The sequence below is a fragment of the Poecilia formosa genome, unplaced genomic scaffold, assembly GCF_000485575.1.
Source record: "Poecilia formosa unplaced genomic scaffold, Poecilia_formosa-5.1.2 Scaffold12, whole genome shotgun sequence".
Lineage (NCBI taxonomy): Eukaryota > Metazoa > Chordata > Actinopteri > Cyprinodontiformes > Poeciliidae > Poecilia > Poecilia formosa.
Window position 1 is genome coordinate 3,801,068 of NW_006799951.1, and position 17,924 is coordinate 3,818,991.

General features: G+C 40.4%; 2 protein-coding genes across 2 annotated transcripts in view; one reads left to right on the forward strand and one right to left on the reverse strand.

The window, feature by feature from the left end:
• The first annotated feature begins 940 nt into the window (after positions 1–940).
• Positions 941–10,741, forward strand: grem2b (gremlin 2, DAN family BMP antagonist b). The gene is made up of 2 exons (XM_007545413.2): positions 941–1,314; positions 9,371–10,741. The coding sequence occupies exon 2, from the start codon at positions 9,372–9,374 to the stop codon at positions 9,948–9,950; it is 579 nt and encodes a 192-aa protein (XP_007545475.1). The 5' UTR covers positions 941–1,314; position 9,371; the 3' UTR covers positions 9,951–10,741.
• A 397-nt stretch (positions 10,742–11,138) lies between these two features.
• LOC103133603 (formin-2-like) overlaps positions 11,139–17,924 on the reverse strand; it is a 38,720-nt gene continuing 31,934 nt past the window's right edge. Inside the window, exons 14-17 of the mRNA XM_007545414.2 lie at positions 14,038–14,089; positions 13,005–13,154; positions 11,674–11,755; positions 11,139–11,523 (exon numbers count right to left, since the gene is read on the reverse strand). Of these exons, the coding sequence (XP_007545476.1) occupies positions 11,497–11,523; positions 11,674–11,755; positions 13,005–13,154; positions 14,038–14,089 (311 nt within the window). The 3' untranslated portion in view covers positions 11,139–11,496. The remainder of the gene's footprint in view (positions 11,524–11,673; positions 11,756–13,004; positions 13,155–14,037; positions 14,090–17,924) is intronic.

Here is a 17,924-nt window from a genome sequence, read left to right on the forward strand (position 1 = left end):
CTCATCTAATCTGAACAGGACTTCTTATTGCTATTTTTGCCTCTGCTCTACAAAAGGCCAGACTTCTGGAAAGCACAACATGCTGTTTGTGAGAAACAACTGACACACCCTCTCCTGGTCCAACGTTTAAGTTGACAATGCATTGATTATTTGCAATACATTTTGGTTTTAACATAGTGCCATGATAAATATAAAGACTGGATAAATTATTTTGTAACCCAACTCTTCCTCAAACTTTATATCGTCCCTAGCAGCTGTGCTTCTTGGTGCTTATGATGCTAAGGATCTATAACAAACCTTCATAGTCTCAATAACACAGATGTGTTCGTAGTTGAGATAATTTACAACAGATGGTTAATTTTCTTTTTTAAAAAGGTGACTTTTGAATTCTATTTTTTTCCACTTTATTTTAAGTTATCAGAAAAAAGAATATAAAATTTGCACATTTTTCATAGTTTTTAAATGTGAAAACCATGCGTCCTTTTCTTTCTACTGCACAATTATTCACTGATTTTTAAGTTTTTGTTTTTTTTCATAAAATCCTAATAAAATACACTGACGTTTTAAGTCGTAACACAGTAAAGCTTATCAAAGCTCACGGGAAATAAACACTTCCACATAGCCTAATCTGTTGCCATTTCTCTTTGGGAAAGACTGTTATTCTTAGCCAAGGTCTCTATTCTGCATTGACAAGCTTGATCTCTCATTCAAGTGCTTGATGGATTAATTAGTCAGCCTGAAGTGGTTTAGCAAACAATCAGCCTTTTCCTCTGAAAACCGACTGGACTGGAGAAAAGACAGACTGAGGCACACTGACTGAGACAGATATTTGCGAAAGCAATGAATTTTGGTTCAATTCCCACAATGAACACGGCCAATAGGAAATAACCCTCCCAGTTTTAAGAAAGGAGGTGGGGTGCAAGGGATTCAAACTAAGGCAGGCTTTAAAGTGACTCAAACCCTCCCAAAGACTGAGTGCAGACAGTCTCCACAGCACTAAGAAGTTGGCTTACTGTGACTGAACTGCAGATTTTCTTGTCAGCCTAAAAGGAAAAACAGGAGAAAACCTTTAGACTTCCTGAAGACAGGCAGATAAGGTGCTGCACACCCAGGACAATGGGAAACTGAGCAGGCTCAGCACTTTCTACTGTATTTATTGTGAAGGAAAGAGGAGCAAGGACAAACTGGAGGATACTAGAGATTACATTGCCATGGAAACCAAAAGCTGGAAGCGGACACGAGGACCACTGAAGGTGGATGAGCTCCCTTGAATGCATCTTCACGTCGTTGTCCTGCTGCACACTGTGGTGAGAGGTAAATGGATCATGTGTCGTGCTTGAATATGGAGAACACGTCTGTAAATGTTGAGGTTAGGGGAGGATGTATGCAACCGAGCAAGCTGAAATTCTCCCTGCCCTGCCAAAAATCATTTGCATAGTCCGTGGCGGTAAACATCTCCGACTTCAAATCGATGCGAATTTGTAAAACGCAAAATCGATAGGGCTTTTTGATTGATTATGTCACTCCGATTTAACATTCGTATGAGGTGGCAACATTTTAATTATAAGCTACTTTGCAGAGCGTAAGAGGATATAGCTACATCATACTTTACAGTTTAATTGGGGGGGAGAAAACAAAAAAAGGGCTCTTCTCTGAACTCTGCTTTGACAATTCCCACGTGAATATGAGACCGAGTGACTCACTGAGCCTCCTGGTGACTAAGCACAGAACCATGTAAATGGAACAGCACACATTCTGCAGTTATTCCATATTTCAGGCTCGACTCCCACCAGGGCCACTCAGTGTAAAGAAAAGAGAGAGAGAGAAAAAAAAAGGCACACCTCTAAGGTGTCCGTTGGATAAAAGTGTCAACTAAATAACTGTAATTAGTGGCTGGAGGTTGCAGATAATTAGTGTTATGAGTAAGAGAATTAGAGAGTGATGACAGTAAGTTGTACTGTGTCTCTTGAAGAGATTAAAAGTATTTTCCAATGAGCAGAAAAGAAGAGAAAGAGACGTAATGATGAACATAGCACATTTGTGTTTTGCTTCATAACCCCCCCGCCTCTGGTCTTTATCTCTTTGCTCGTTCGAACAGGTGTATATTTACAGTTTGTCTGGGTCCATGTTGAATCGTGCGTGTGTGTGTGTGTGTGCTAACACGCATCCAAGCGAGTGTGTGAGCATGTTTTTGGGCGAACGCGTGTGTTCCTACGGTATGCGTGTGGTGAATGGTGGGGAGTTTGCTTTCTGATCCTGCTTACAGCTCCGGCGACTGCACCACCTCGTACAACTTGCTCTGATGTCAAAGAGGATTTAGCGTTCGGACATGCTGCTGTTTCTTTAGTGACAGAAAGCTTCTTCTCCCCCCGCTCCCTCCTGAAGTCAGTTTTAAATGGACGTTTGCCAGAGATACCTGGGGAAGATATGAAACGTGTGCTTTGAATGTCAAGAGGCTCCTTCAAAAGAAAAGCTAAGGCAAATGATTTAGATTATAGATTATAGAGTAAATCTAATGTAATCTACTTGTGGTAACATTTACAGCGTGAAGCAAATATGGTTCTGAAGAGCTAGTATAAACACTGGCATGCAGAGGCTTGTCGGCTGACTACGCTCTGCTAAGTCATGCCTTAAGGGCAAGCATAAGAAATTTATTTCAAATTCTCTTTGGGATTTTAAAATAGAGAGAGCACAATTTATGGATGAATAAATTGTGTTCTCTGGCATGACTTATTTTATATGCGGAGTGTTCTTGAGGACTCTTAAACATTTTTTTTTTTTTTTAACGTTAGAATCACAAAACGGGAAACAATTAAAAATAATTAAACATTAAAGGACATAATTTTACAACTGTGTTCTAGCTTGCGGCTAATTTTCGTCTTCCGCTTTTGTTCCCGTCTCAGAAGTCGGAGCTCCAACTTTGGAACAACATCGGACCCAATCTGAGGGCGTCTTTCTTGCTAACAGAGCAGATCAGTCTTTATTGTCATCGCAATGGCAATGAAGATGAGAGCCACTGGGTGCTCTCATCGAGTAGTTAGTAATGGAAACTTTCAATACATTGTTTATGCATAGGAGCGATGATGGTCACTGAACTCTCATCAGGTCTGCGAGCTCTTCTCACTTTCGAAAAAAAGGAGAAAATTTGACTTCACTGAGTATTGTTGTTGCTTTCCCGGCTGGGAAGTCAGAAGATTTGGCTTTCTAGTACATAATGTATAGTTTTATTTATTTCTGTCTCAGTTACAAAAAAACAAACCAAAAAAAAAACAATATGGAAGACAAACAGGGCACTTAAAGCAAATAATTGGCAGTGATAACATTACTTTTTAGGAATCAGTGTAACGACGTCCACTCAAGACAAAAGTTGTGAAGGCAAAGCGTACAGGACCAATTTGAGCTCAGAAATTAAACATTAATGACATGAGTTATCCAATGAGGGGGAAGAAGTTGGAACAAGATTGATCTGAGTGTAGGATTTTGTAAGACTAATAAACCCACAACTTACTGGGGGATTTAAACGTTCTTTATGGCAAGTTCAATCTACTTGTAGTTCACCCAAAAGGAAAGTGAATGCTTATGAAAAAATAAATTCAATATACAAAATTTCTTTAGTTTGACCACTACCATTACTCTGTTTATGGGTGTCAAGATCATCATTTTCCTATGCTACTTTTATCAGAATGATCTATGTAATAGAGCAACACAATGTTAATGCAAGTCTCACTTTTCTCCACATAATCAGTTGTGATTTACGTACTTGTGGGGGTTTAACTTTGTTACAGCATATTCAATGTTTTCTCGGTGAAAAAGTTTTTTTTTTTTTTTAAATCAGGATAATAATCCATTCTATTGCTACAGTGAGAGACGTATTAGACAGTGCAGCTATAAATGCCACCCAGAAATATTAGTGGCTTCCTCTTTTAGTGGGCGCGACTCAAGCTCAATTTCAGAAAAGTGCTTTTTAAATTTCATTATCAATTTTGAAAACCAAAGAACAATTGTGACTAACACCCATTTCATTATTTGATCAATTACTTTTTTTTTTTTTACTGACTCTTAAACAATAAACTGCCGTTTATAGTTGAAGAGCAAACATCTTTAACTATGGGAATACCTGTACTATCATGTTATCTCCAATTGCCTTCACTCGCCAGTAAAAATATTTAATATCGCTGAGAGAGAGCAGCCAGCTCTTATACTTGCCACTACTTAATTTCGTAAGCATTAGATCAGGGTTGAGAGTCATTATCAAGATGGATTGTGATGACAAATGGCATCCCTGAGTGCCTAAAGCGGCCTTCTGGCAATGTTGGAATTAGACACATTTACATTGCAAAGCCCCCCTAAAGAGCCTCCAACCACCAGCTGTCAAGGAGCCAACAGCCAAGTGTAGTTTGGGAAAATACAATCTGCAAACACAGATAATGACATGGTTCCTTCTTGTGTAATTGGTTCAGGGTGAAAACATTTCACTTACCTCTCTATACCGTTCCCCTACATCCCATCCCACCCCCCCATTCTATATTGTACATCCTGTGTATCTGTTTTAGTCTGTGTGAGACAGCAAGCATGTGGTTTAGGCACTGCTGTGTGTGGACCTTCGTGCATGTGCATGTGTGGCTAGCCGTGAGTGATTGAGGCTTGTGCTGCACGGTGAATTAAATGCAGTTCTACTGTAATTAACTGCACTTACCAGTCTCTGTGTGAGACTTTCTGACGCACCAGTAATTGAGGCATCATGTTTTGTTTGTTTTAACCTGCCTTTGAAGAAATGCTGGGAAGACGTTGCACATGGTTTAAAGGAAATACATCTGTGTGTACAAATTTGAAAGACTTTGAAAAGCGTCTCTTTATTCTGTGATGCAGTACTCCAATATTTAGAATAGTCATACATCCAAGGGCCGAGCTGGAAACTGCAGTCGATGATTAGAAAAGAGAACCCATTGTTTTCCAGACATAAACCTCCACTATGGCATTATCATGCCATTCTAAAAAATAAAACACAGCGCGTTCCCACTCACGATAATGGATGTTTTCAAAGAAGGTTTGTGTGGGGCTCAGCAGCCTCTCTGGTATTTGTAATTTCATTAGAGGCTTGAATTTTGGAACCAGGGTCTTCCACAGTTCAGTGAAGCAAATCCAAAGAATTTGTGGTTCTGGTAAAACATAAAGCTGTGTTTGTGCACAATATTAGTATTTAGTGTACGGAAAAGGTCCAGCTCAGTTTTGTCTGAAGATTAACACTGGAAACCACAGTCTCCTTCTGTCTCGATGGCTGCGCCGCGATTAGTGTCAAGGTGAAACGAAAAAGGCAGACCGGTTATTTAAATGTGGGTCTTTTGAATGTCCACAGAGCCCAAGAGATGTTGGTTTTATTTCCCAGAGGATTGTCTATCTCAAGCCCGCCTCATCATCTCATCCCTCTGCGCTCTACCCCCCCAAACCACTAAGCATCCCTCCTCCACCTCAGGGCTCCCCCAAAGCCTCTGAATCCCAACCCAAAAAAACCTCAATTTGTTTTCCCACAGAAACTGATGAGGAAAGGTTGCCAGGGACTGTTGTGTTCAGGATGAGTTTGGGGTGGAAAGGAACCTGAGCTGCCAGCTGGACGGTTCATCAGTCATGCTCCTTATACAGAGGTACATCTCAAAACATTGGGGCATTGCATAAAAGTCCAATATTTCTTGACGGTCATCTCACAAAGTGAAACTCACATGTTGTGTAGAATCATTACTATTCTAAGCCTTTTCTCTTACAGATAATGAAAACCCAAAATTCAGTGTTTCAGAAAATTAGAATGCTATGAAAACGATCATTACTTGAGACTTATTGTGTCAAACCATTACTTTTCACTTTTTCATCTCTCATCCTGGGTCAGTAGGCTACACAAACATGGGGAATACTGCTGATTTGACAGATATCCAGAAGACAGACATAAACACCGTTCACAAGAAGGCAAAGCCATGGAAGGTCATTACCGAAGAAGCAAGTTGTTCACAAAGTTCTGTATCAGAAAATTGAGTGGAAGGGAGAAAGTGTGGCAGGAAAGGGTCCACCAGCAACAAGCACAGCCTTGAGAGGATTGTCATGGGCAACAGCTGTCGCATTCTCTGCGTCAAGCTCTTCCTAAACCAGAGAACGTAAGAGGCGTCTTTCCTGGGCTTAGGAGAAAAGCAACATTGTTTCCCAATGGTCCAGAATCCTTTTTCCAAGTGAAAGTAAATTCCACATTCAATTTTGAAGTCAAGATCTCAGAGTCTGGAGGGGAAGTGGAAAGGCACAGATGCCATGTTGCTTGAAGTCCAGTGTGAAGTTTCTACAGTCAGACAAGTCGCATGGAGATGCTGATTTTATTTTCAATCAGAACCTGCCAACTGCCCAAGGTACCAAAAGCTGGTTCAATGACTGTGACACAACAAGGCAGATGACCTGAAGGCAGCCATCATGATCACGATCGCCTCCTTGCCATGATGCATTGATGCAGTAATTTATGCAAGAGGAGGCCCAACCAAGTTTTTACTGCATATAAATTTACATCTTAGAAGCCTGACATTTGTGCTTAAAACACACAATTTCCGATTGGTCTAATGCGATCTAACTCTGTGAGACAGGAACTTCTTTACCCGAAAGCCGTAAAAATATTTAAAATTGAATAAATTCAAACATTGAACAGTTTTACACTGTGTGTAATAACTCCCTTTAAAATGACTTTCACTTTCTCAGATGACTGGTAAGAAATATTGTACTTTAATGCAATATTTAAATTCTTTGAGATGCACTCGTTGAGAATCCCGTCAGTCTTCAGTCTTTGCTGACATAGACTTTGGATAATCTCCAAGTTGCAGGGCATCTCTAAGAGTACAGGAAAGAGAGAAAACTGAGTGAATGCAGATGCTGATCCCCAGGCAAGGGGTTCCTGCATTTAAAATGGCTGTCATCAGTGAAGAGGCTGATGGAGCTTTTGCTAAATGAGACTTCTACATGGGAAGATAGATCACTGCGGGAAAAACGGAGGTCAGACTCCTGGATGCGGTAGGCGATGAAAGTAGCCAACGGGAGTCTTCCTCTCCAATTATTTGAACCTCTTGACTCGTGTGTGTGTGTGTGTGTGTGTGTGTGTGTGATGGTGTGGCATCCTATGAAAAAAGAAAAAAAAAGATCAGACTGCGTGAAACATCTCTACAAGATGAGCAAACAGCTGCTGTCTAGCTTATGGAAACACTGCTGCAATTACTCAAAGAGCACGGGAAAAAATATAAACACAAAAGCCTTAAAAACAAAGTGGATTGTGATAAAGTAATTTGTTCCATGTCAGACTGAGGTGCAGGTCCAAGAAAGGAAGAAAGGCGAGCGTACAAATTTACACAGCAAAGAAGAGTGTGCGAGTAGCAGCGGCCGCCAATGTCCTTGAGGCAGTTTGGTTTCACATCAGAAATTCTGACTTGATGTCATGCAATGCTTGTCAAGAGCAACATCTGCTGAAAAGATGCTTGAGTGATGGTCAAAAATGTGCTGGCACAAATACTGACAGTGCGCGCACTCAGGCGGATACTCCATCCTGAATGGCAGAGAGATCATTTCTCCAGATCTGGCCCTAGTATCATACATTATGGCATTTATGGACACCGTGGGTCACTCTCAGTTCAGGTTTCTCCACAGTATATCACCACAGAGTAAGAAGAAGAAGAAGAAGAAAAAAAAGTCCACTCCCAAAGGGGAACTGTACAATTCCTCAACTCTTCCCCTAATAACATGCAGATGGGCTTCTCTAATGCTTGTTTACATATCTGCGGCATAGTTCATGAGTAAAGTAAGCAAAGACCTAATTATTTTACTCAGCAACGGGACCAATAAAATCAACTTCCCCTTCTCGTTATGGGTGTTTAAGTGTATCCTTTGATGGTCGGGTTTTGTTTATTTTTGTAAGAGTTGCAGAGCCGAGAGGAAAGCAAATAGAAGTAATGACACAGAGATGCTGACAAATGGGGGCCCTGGTGATGGATTCATTTTCTGAATGATGCCTGCAGGGTCGGACTGCAAAAAGGTGGTTCACCTTTAATAGGCCTGGCACACTTGCAGACATGTTTGGAATTGCGCGACTGCTTTACCTCATTCTGCTGAAAAAAAAACTGTAACCCCCAGCTTATATTAAATGAAGTTTATCTTCATTTAATATACAACCAAAAATGATTAGTCCATTAGAAGATAATGGTAAATGGACAAAACCTTTATGACACTTTTATGGTCACATGGATCACTCGGAGTGATCAACAAAAGAGCCGCGTTTACGCAGCCACATTTAAACGTGTGTACGCATTCACACCCAAATGCTCAGTGCAGCAGGGAACACTGGGGTCAGAGACTTGTACATGGGCACATCATGTTGAGGGGGATCGGTGTGGGAATAAACCCACTGATTGTGGACAACATCATAACACAAGCCCAATCTAAAAACATCAGCTGTTAATGCGCTGTCACCGCTTCGTGAACCAGTATCTGTCATCTCTTTTCATTGGCCAATTACTTACACAGGAAGTGAATGTTGGAGATGAGGCTCCACCGATGATCTCAAGTGAAGCTTGTACCAAAAGAGCTTATGTGCCTAAAAGAAAAGTACAAACATTTAAAAGTCCATTAAAAAAAAAGCTTTAAACTTAAAATAGTATTTTGTGATTGTTTCTTTGAAAAGAAAGGTTAAATTTCACACTGGAAGATCATTATGTCCTAAGCTCAGTTTCCAGTTTAAAAAAAAACTGGAAACTGAGCTTAGGACTGAATTAAACTGAATTAAAAAAAACAAAAAAAACAAACAAAAACAAACAAAAATTTGCGTAATGCTAACATAACGATTTAAAGTTGATAAAATATACAAACTCCTATGAGATTGTTGAGATTTGGAGTCGTTTTAGGCCGGCAGAAGTCCATTTGGGTCTTATTCCGCTCTTGCATTCAGGTGATATCCAGATTCCTTTGTGAATCCTGGTTACTCTGAGCCGTTCACTGCATTGAACTGATGTACTTTCATTCAATTAGATCAGAGTTGTTTGACCCCTAAAAAAACAGTTCATCTTATTTCATCTTCTGCTCCTTCTTGGGCTCGAGGTTTTATGTGCGGTACCATTTGCACCGCACATAAATTTGCCTCGTATACTTGACCGCAACCTCACATGGCGATTCAGATTAATGAAAGCCTTTAGACTCGATTGTGAAAAGTGATTCAGCAGGAAATGTGAAATATTAACCTGGATGACTCAGGAACCAAATAGCATTGATCTTGGACTCGTTATATTCCACATCCAGAACCGACTAATCCTAAAAGAGAAACTCTTGCCTTACATTTCATTGTACATTTTTTTTTTTTTTGCAGAATGCTGTGGAGAATCACCATCCCCATCCTTCTTGCTGGGTTCTTCTGCGTCATTGCAGAGACCAAAAAGCTCCGGCCCCAAGGCTCAATACCATCCCCACACAAGGCCAAAGGAAACCTGTCTGCAGATCACCCCCACAGACTTTTGCAGCAGAAACCCGAAGTCCTGTCCTCAAGCCGAGAGGCCCTAGTTGTGACTGAGCGGCGTTACCTCCGAAGAGACTGGTGCAAGACCCAACCCCTTCGCCAAACGATCAGTGAAGAGGGTTGCCGCAGCCGCACCGTGGTCAACCGCTTCTGCTACGGCCAGTGCAACTCCTTCTACATCCCGCGGCATCTGGGTCCCAGCTCGAGTCATGGACACAGTCGAGGTCAAGCTTCAGGGTCGGGAAGGAAGGGCCACAATAAAGCCCAGGAGCCCTTTCAGTCCTGCTCCTTCTGCAGGCCGCACCGCATCACACAGCTCACAGTGCAGTTAGACTGCCCAGATCTGCAGCCCCCCTTCAGACACCGCAAGGTGCAGAGAGTCAAACAGTGTCGATGCATGTCTGTGGATGTGACCGGTCATGGAAAACTGTGAAGGACTACCTTAAGAGATTTTTGTTGTCACATTACTTGCCAGAGTCAGGGGTGAGGAACATTGTGAAGTCATACTAAAAAAGGCTTGTCCAGCAAAAACTGAACGTAGAAAACATGTGTGATAAAGGCAACATCGAACTAAACAGAGATTTGCGGCCAAGATGACTCATCACTTTAGAAATCATTTTTGTCCAAGTCAAAGTTGGTATACAGCCGTCTGGGTGGAACAGTGGGGATGTTTTCTCTCCCAGGTGTAACAAATTTTATACTTTGAAGGGATACACGTCTAATGGACACAGGGTGATCATGCTGATGGTTGCATTTTAATAATTGTATTTTCTGAGCAGTGCAACTAGCTTGTTTCTTTGATATGAACTGTTTCATTGCAAATGAACTGACACTTACCGTGCCAGTTTTTGCCTTGTGTGCAGTCATACCATTACGTTTCGTCATCTTGATTGAACTGAAGCTGCAATGAGTTGATACAGAGAAACTTCGAGCGCCACGACGGTGGCTTCAACTCGTTCGGACTCGAAATTTGGCTGCAAGTTGAGCATAAGATCCTGCAGCTTGTGTAATGGTTGTGCAATGAAATGTATACGGTATGGTACATGTATGTGTGTAAGTATATTTCTTTAAAATATATTAAATCTATTTCATATAAAACAACTCCCTTTAGAGTGCATGCACTTGTGTATCAAAAGAGGACAATGTTAAAAAACCAAGCGGTTTCAATGCAAATTTATATATTTGGTTTTATTCAATAAATATTACTTTTTATGTTCAATGTTATTTAAAAACAGTATTGGTATTGTTCATGTAAAAATGAAATCTGATCAGGATTCAATTGCATGTCTAAATGTAAAGGGATTCACACTGTCACACAGCTAGAAAGATGAATTACATGCATAGGATTGTGTTTAAAATAAAGTATATTAATAAAGAAATGCTGTTTAAGTGGAAAAAAACCCCCATAGAAATCATCAAATCACACCATGTGGATATGTGGGTTTAAGTAACAAAAGGTAGTAGAGGAGGTGCTGCTTCGAAAACGTTTAAGCCATCAGACATTTCTGACACTCGTGTGAAATTGATTAAATCCAAACCATTTTAACCCATGTAAAATTGATTATTCTCTTTATCAGGCATGTTATTTACATGAGAGTTTTGGTAAAATAAGACCTGTTTGGCATTGTTCATTTGCTACCTCTACCCTTCCATAAGGCACCATGTTCCCATATAAAAAAAATCTAAGATGTGCTTTTCACCAGAACGAAAAAGGAAATGTTTTCGGAACAAATATACGATGGGCACCTTGCACACAAAAAGTTGAAACACAATTATATCAAAGTTTTTAAAAAATAGATGCATTTTAGAGACAAATAACATATTCCTGCTAAAATGACTTAAGATTTTTTGATTGGTTGCAGATTAACCTTTCGTATTAAGTCCACTTAAATTCAAGAACCGACCAAGTAATTAAAACAAATCATTTTTAACATCCTCCATGGTAGATTGTGCTTAGCGGTGCTCATCCATTTTCTGCCTCATATCTTCTTACCCAGCTTTGCTTTCTGTGAAATACAAAAAAATAGATGGGAGTTATTTACACCCAATAACCTTCACATTTCATATGCAGACAGGCATTTTTAAACAGCATCGTCTTCTCGAGTGAGAAAGAGCAAAAAGGTGGGGAAAAAAAAAAAAAAAAGAATATGGCGTACTATTCCAGTTGCGTTTTTGGTCGTCACGTTATAGGTGGCCTTCTGCCTGGCTTGTTTGAAGCTCTCCTCAGCCTTTTTCACCCTGAAAGAGACCAGCAGTGGTGACTGATTCAAGGAAACGTCAAGGGCAAATAATTACGAGGACACGGCTTCACAAAACTGATTATTTTTAGACAATTCAGCCTGTAGTCGTGTGGGATTTTGAGGAATAAATGTGGTTTGTCAAGACGTCAACCCTCGTCTGTTTTGATTTACTGTTTACTGCAGCCTGGAGTGAGAATATCACTCGCCCATGTTGGCGTCGAGAAAGTACAGCAAGTTACGGGCAACACAGTTTTACCATCAGATGCCTAGTCTTTACTTCAGTATGTACCAGGACTACAAAACAACGCAGCACAGGCACAGGTAAGTGTTGGTTATTCTTTGGGGATGTGAAAAGGAAAAGAATAAGAACTGGGATGATTGCCTGTAGCAAAGAGCAAAAAGTTAATGCTTTCAAATTCGTTTTTTTATCCTTTCCTTCTGAACAAGCAGCCCCCCCCTACCAGTGTTATCCAACTCCTTTTTCAAATATGCTATCACAATTCAATCTTTATTGAAAATAATGGACCAATTTACTGTTTGTTAGCATAAGCAACGACATCTTTATAACCATCAAACCACTGGAGGCTTACTGGAAGGTGCGTGAGTGCATTTGGTTTTGGAGCGACGACAACGATGTGGATCATTTACGCTCTTTTCTCCTCATGAATTTGAATGAATCCGATACGATCTCCAGTCAGCACGAGATGGACTGCAAGTTATTAATGCCATAACTGAAGTCGGGGAGAGTAACCAAAGTGCAACAAATTTTGAATCTCTAATGATGGTCCAAGGTCAACAAGAATTAATCATTGTCACGAGGTTTGTATTTGCTTGAATGGAAAAAAAATAGACATCTCTGAAGTGTCACGGAAAATAAGTTCTATTACTTAACATGCATATCCAGTGATTGTGATGATAAATTATGTAAAAAAAAATGTGAAGCATATTTTATGGCCTCTTCTGACCAAACATTTGTGGTGTACCTTGCATGGATTGTTTGTATGAGAACTTAGTAGGGGTTTCAGAGCAAAGGGTGCTTAAAACAAAACTTCACCACACTTCTATTTGTAAAAAAAATATTTTAAACATCTGCCTCTAAAGCATGTCCTACTTTGTGTCTATCACACAAAATACAAATACATAAAAAAAGTCCAATGTCAACAAAATATGAAAATGTTTAATGAGTAGGAATACTTTTGCAAGACACTTGTTTTAGTTAAAAATGTCCCGTTGTAAAATGTTCTCACCGTTCCTGTAATAACAGCTTATTCTGCTTCTTCCAATGTTCCTTAAAATCTGAAGAAAACTCATGCCAAACGGAGAAGAATGTGTTGGGCGATACTTCTTTCTCTCCCGCCTTGGGCTTTACCGAGAACGACACACTCAACTCCAAAAAACTGAGGACAAAAGAGCAAAAAAATCACTTCAAGGCCAAACTATTACAACAGCAGATTACAGAAACTTGTACTTAGTCTTGTGAAATCTGGCAGAACAGCAGAAACATGCAAGGCATAAAAGTTGATCTTGGCATAATGCGGTTTAGTAGACATTTGATAGTGGAATGAGGAGAAGGCGAAGACTGACTGTGGATTTCGGACTTGGAAAGCCAATTTATGCCAACGCTGTCATGTCAGAAACAGTGTCCAACCATGACCGAAACAGAACTCGTTACAGAATGTACTTGCCTTCTGCCCCATTAGCTTTCTACATCCACACCCTGCTAATGCTCTAACTGGAAGAGTGAAAGTGTATGACTAGGAGGAAAAGACACATCCACCAAAAGATAACATGTATATACAAGTGGATGACACATGTTCAAGTGTTAAATGTGGCAGCCATTTGCAGTGGATCAATATAACAGACAGGTTGGCCTGGCTTTGTTTGGAGTGTGCTATAGGAACGCATTCCTAGCCAGCAGAAACAGAAGCCTGGAGCCACGGCTGTCTACTCCTGCTCCACTTAGATAAACAACGCAGACAACGCATAGGGGGCCTCGAGTCTGCTGAAGGCCTGGCAGGATGGCCTGTGCCGTCCAAGCAGGAAGCATAAACATCGACAAAGCAGAAAGCTTATAGATCTCTAAAGATTTTTTTAAAATTGCATTTACAGTTGGGTTGAATTGCATTACCACTTAGTTCAGTTAATTGCAGGAATGACAAAATGTTTAACAGTTGACAAAGCACCAAATGTAAACCGGTTAAATAATAATAATAATAATTAACAAAAAGCTACCCTTCTTTATGATTGCCATGGGAAAATGTTGAAGAAAATGAATCTTACATCTTCTGAGTGTCTGATAGCTGCTTTTCTTGTGTTTCCAGTTCAGTCTTGGCTGTAGAGTATAAAACAAGTATGTTAAATCACTCGGGTCTAAACATTAACACAAATCTTCCGTTTACGATTCAATGTGCACATTAAAAAAAAAAAAAAAAAAAAAAAAAAAAAATCAAGATGTCAGGATTCAGTTTAGCTGTCACTTTCAGGTTCAAGTGGTGTGCCACCAGATTAAGTGCAAGAATGTCATGACTGTTGCACAACTGATGAATGGCAGATGGGAGAACAAGAGGCTCTTTGTCGAGTGTTGCTTCAAATGGAGACAGGTGACTGCATGTACATACCAGAGAATGTTGCACATAATGATAAAACAGCAGCAGCTACGTGCAAAAAAATACCACATTACAAGCCCAGGTCAGTAAACAGAAAATTTTACATTCATATGTTTAAAAGAAGTGCTCCTTAAACTGTGAGATGCTTAAATGGCATCCATGTGGGCCGCAGTGTTTTTACCATGTTATGCGATATATAAATATAGGGTCCGCCATTATGGAGGACACATTTGAAAATTCAATGTTGAAGAAAATGTATAGCCATGTGTTTGACTAATAGTTAAATATCTCATTAATGGAAATCTAAGGGTCCGGATTTTTATAATCCTGGCAGCTAGTTATTTGTGATGTATTAAAAAAAAAAGAAAAGTTTTTGGTCCTGAACTAAGGGCCCATCTCAACAATCATCCTGGGGCCAGGCCTGGGAAAGAGACTCGCTGGAAAGCATGTGGTCAGACAGTTCATAAACCAAACAAACTGCATGGGACCACCCTCCCGTAGACACAACATCTGAAGGAGGTGTTGCAAGGATTTGTGGCTTTGTGGATTCACCAAGGGGGGCTAGAATCTGTCTGCACCAAGTTGGCTTGCTTGAAACACTCAAGCTTTGAGATTCCCATATTTTCATAGATGATGGCCTTTCATGTTTAAGTTGGCAGAGGTGTCCTTTGTGTCTTCCAGTGGTCTTGTAGCCAAGCGTCTCCATTGCTCCGAGGAGACTACAATGCACAGGAGTTCAGCTGAACCACCAGTACTGATGGAATGTCAGACCAGATGGTGGGGTTCCTTTCTAAATACATACAGCGCATCCAAGTGTCCAGTGGTAGTATGCTTCAAATGCCTGACAGAGGCTCTACTTGAACGCCTACCTCTGGCAGTCCTTCTCTGGTTTACCAAAGGAGACTGAGACAATGGCTCCAAGTGGGTCATGTTTATTGCTGTGGCCGTACAGTGGTTGGTGGCAGTTGTAAGCATAACATTTGAAACCGGTGGTAGGACGCTTGGGTGTAGAGTTCTGTCATAGTTGATGAGAGTAAAAAAAAAAAAACAAAAAAAAAAACTCTACCTTGTGGAGTAGAAACGCAACAAACACCAATGAAATCAAACTGCGCTTTGCAACATCCCTGAGAAAGACTACTCTGGGCCATAAGGGACAGAAGTGATAGCTGATTTAGGATGAGCAATGTGGTTTCTATTTTATTGGAATGTGGAACACATGATCAGCCGTTAACCTTTGCACAGACACTGAAATGTAAGCAGGAGATTATGCCATTGTTTGTGTTTTGTGGCCTTCTAAAAGGCTTACAATTATAACTGTTAGTGGGTGGGTGTTTTGAGAGGTTTTCGGGCCACACGGCTATGGGGTATTTGCTGCAGAGCCGGAGCGTGATTTGCATCTGTGACAAGGCAGATTTGTCTCCAATAAGTACTGGGTCTACACCAGGGCAGCCCTTTGTTGCCAGTTCTGTTCATAATTTTCCGAACATAAATTTAAGGCAAGAGCAAGGAGTGGAAGGTTAAGAAGAGGCCTCAGAGCAGACTCGGGACTTGGTGAAGATAATATTTCTTTCAGAAGCCAGATAGAACAAGATTTGGGTATTATTGCCAAGAGAACTGCCTCTGAAGCCTGGATAAGGGCTAAATACACACTGGTTCTTAATCACTGTACAGCTTACAGTTCTGTCCCTGGTGCCACTTTATTCAGACACACAGAACATAACAAACGTGACTTCTTGTAAAATTAGTAGGAATTTGTGTCCCTGGAACAAACATTTCATAAGATTTTACTAACAATCCATTGCGAAACGCTTCTACTTGCACCTCTTGTTGGGGTTTTGTTTGATCACCAAATGGTGCAGAATTGCGAAAAAGAAGATAAATGATATATAGTTCTCAAAAACAAATCCAAGTGTTGCAACCCGTTTTCTCTGATAGCCTCAATAAAATGTAGTTTTGTCTTTTGAAGTCACTTAATTACTGTATGGAGTTGACTGGAGGCCTCAGAGGTTTTTTAGAAAACGTTAGTTTACTAAAACATCATGAATACCATAGCAGTGCATGTTCTCCTGAACACACCATTTCCCCCATAAACTGTGGGAAGGGGATTGGATGCTGAAGTTGGTTCCTCCAGCATGAAAAAAACGTGGAAACGGTGTGAATACTTCTGCAAGCCTCCACATACAGTAGATCTCTTTTGTAGAAACTGATCATCTTTACTGTCCTCTTGCGATATGATTCAGTTTGAGTAATGTCTTCATCCGCAAATGATTTTGACCCGACAACTATCAGCGTGACGAGGTATGAAACCTTAGAGTTTTTCATGTTTAGGTGTGGATGTAAGCATGTTGACGTAGGTTTTAGCTGGTTGAAATGGAGTGAAAGCTTCACGTCAATCTTACTACTACTAGTCTTTACATCCATCAGAAACAGATTATCACATGGCTGGCGCTCTTGTGCTGGTCATATTGACTCCATCAAAGACCAGCATGCATGAGAATTTGTGAAGTGAGCGGAGAAAATCAAGCTAGACCAAACAGCCAAGCTCCAACAAGTCCGCTCCCACTGTTATTCTGCGGTTAGTTTCATGGTCAGAAAATAAACAAAAGTGGTTTAAACTGTGGAGCCAGAAACAGTTTAACCTCAGGCTCTTTAGAAATTACAGAAATAACAAAAATAAGACATTTAGCCGTTGCTTTTACTCCCCCCCTCCCAACACCCCTCCACCACTGCAATAGAGGAACTCAAAGAATCCCGTCTGGAGGGCTCTGATACACACATCCATGCTGTAGTGCTTACATTCTGCTCTCAGGGGAAAAACCTCATCATTTGCATCAAAGAGAGAGCTCCCATATTTGTCTCAAACACAAAGCGGAGAAACACGAAAAGAGACGGGTCGGAGGTCGGAAAAAAAAAAAGTGGGCTGCTTTCATTTGGAGACTTCCTTTAAAAATGAACATTGAACATTACCGCTGAATAACATGTGCTATATATTATTCTCTCATTTAAATATAAAAGAAGTGGACGATTGTGAGCCGAGGCCTTCAGGAAGGCTAGCCACAGCAAGCTGAATATATGCAGGGTCAACGAGAGGGCTACATAAAGAATGTCAATTGGCCTGTTATGTTAAATCAAGCATTAAATGTTAGGTCTTACCCATTTGATGTAGATTAAAATACCCTGACATTGTTTAACGTGTTCAATTTTTAGGATAAAAGCCTCAATTCTGCCTGCCTGGCATCTTGTAGACGTGACTTGCAAAAACTAAGTGTGAACTTCTTCAAAGCATGTCTAGACACATAATGTACTTGTAGTGTCATTAACCGTCAGTCGTTCGTTTCTGCTTTTTAAATTAGCACAAAGCTTTTTATCCTATGCCAAAGTCATGTTACTAGTTGACCTTTGGGTGGAATGTCAGCACTGTGGTACAGATTAGAGACGTGTAGCAGTTCATCCATGGTGCGAGATGAAACAAGATTTTGGGTTTATGAGAGAAATGGGATTTAAAAAAAATAATAACAATTTGGTAAAACTAATAACCCAAATTTATGTTTGAACTATTAG

Coding starts and splice junctions, on each gene's coding strand:
- grem2b (XM_007545413.2), top strand. CDS start 9,372: ATGCTGTGGAGAATCACCATCCCCATCCTTCTTGCTGGGTTCTTCTGC.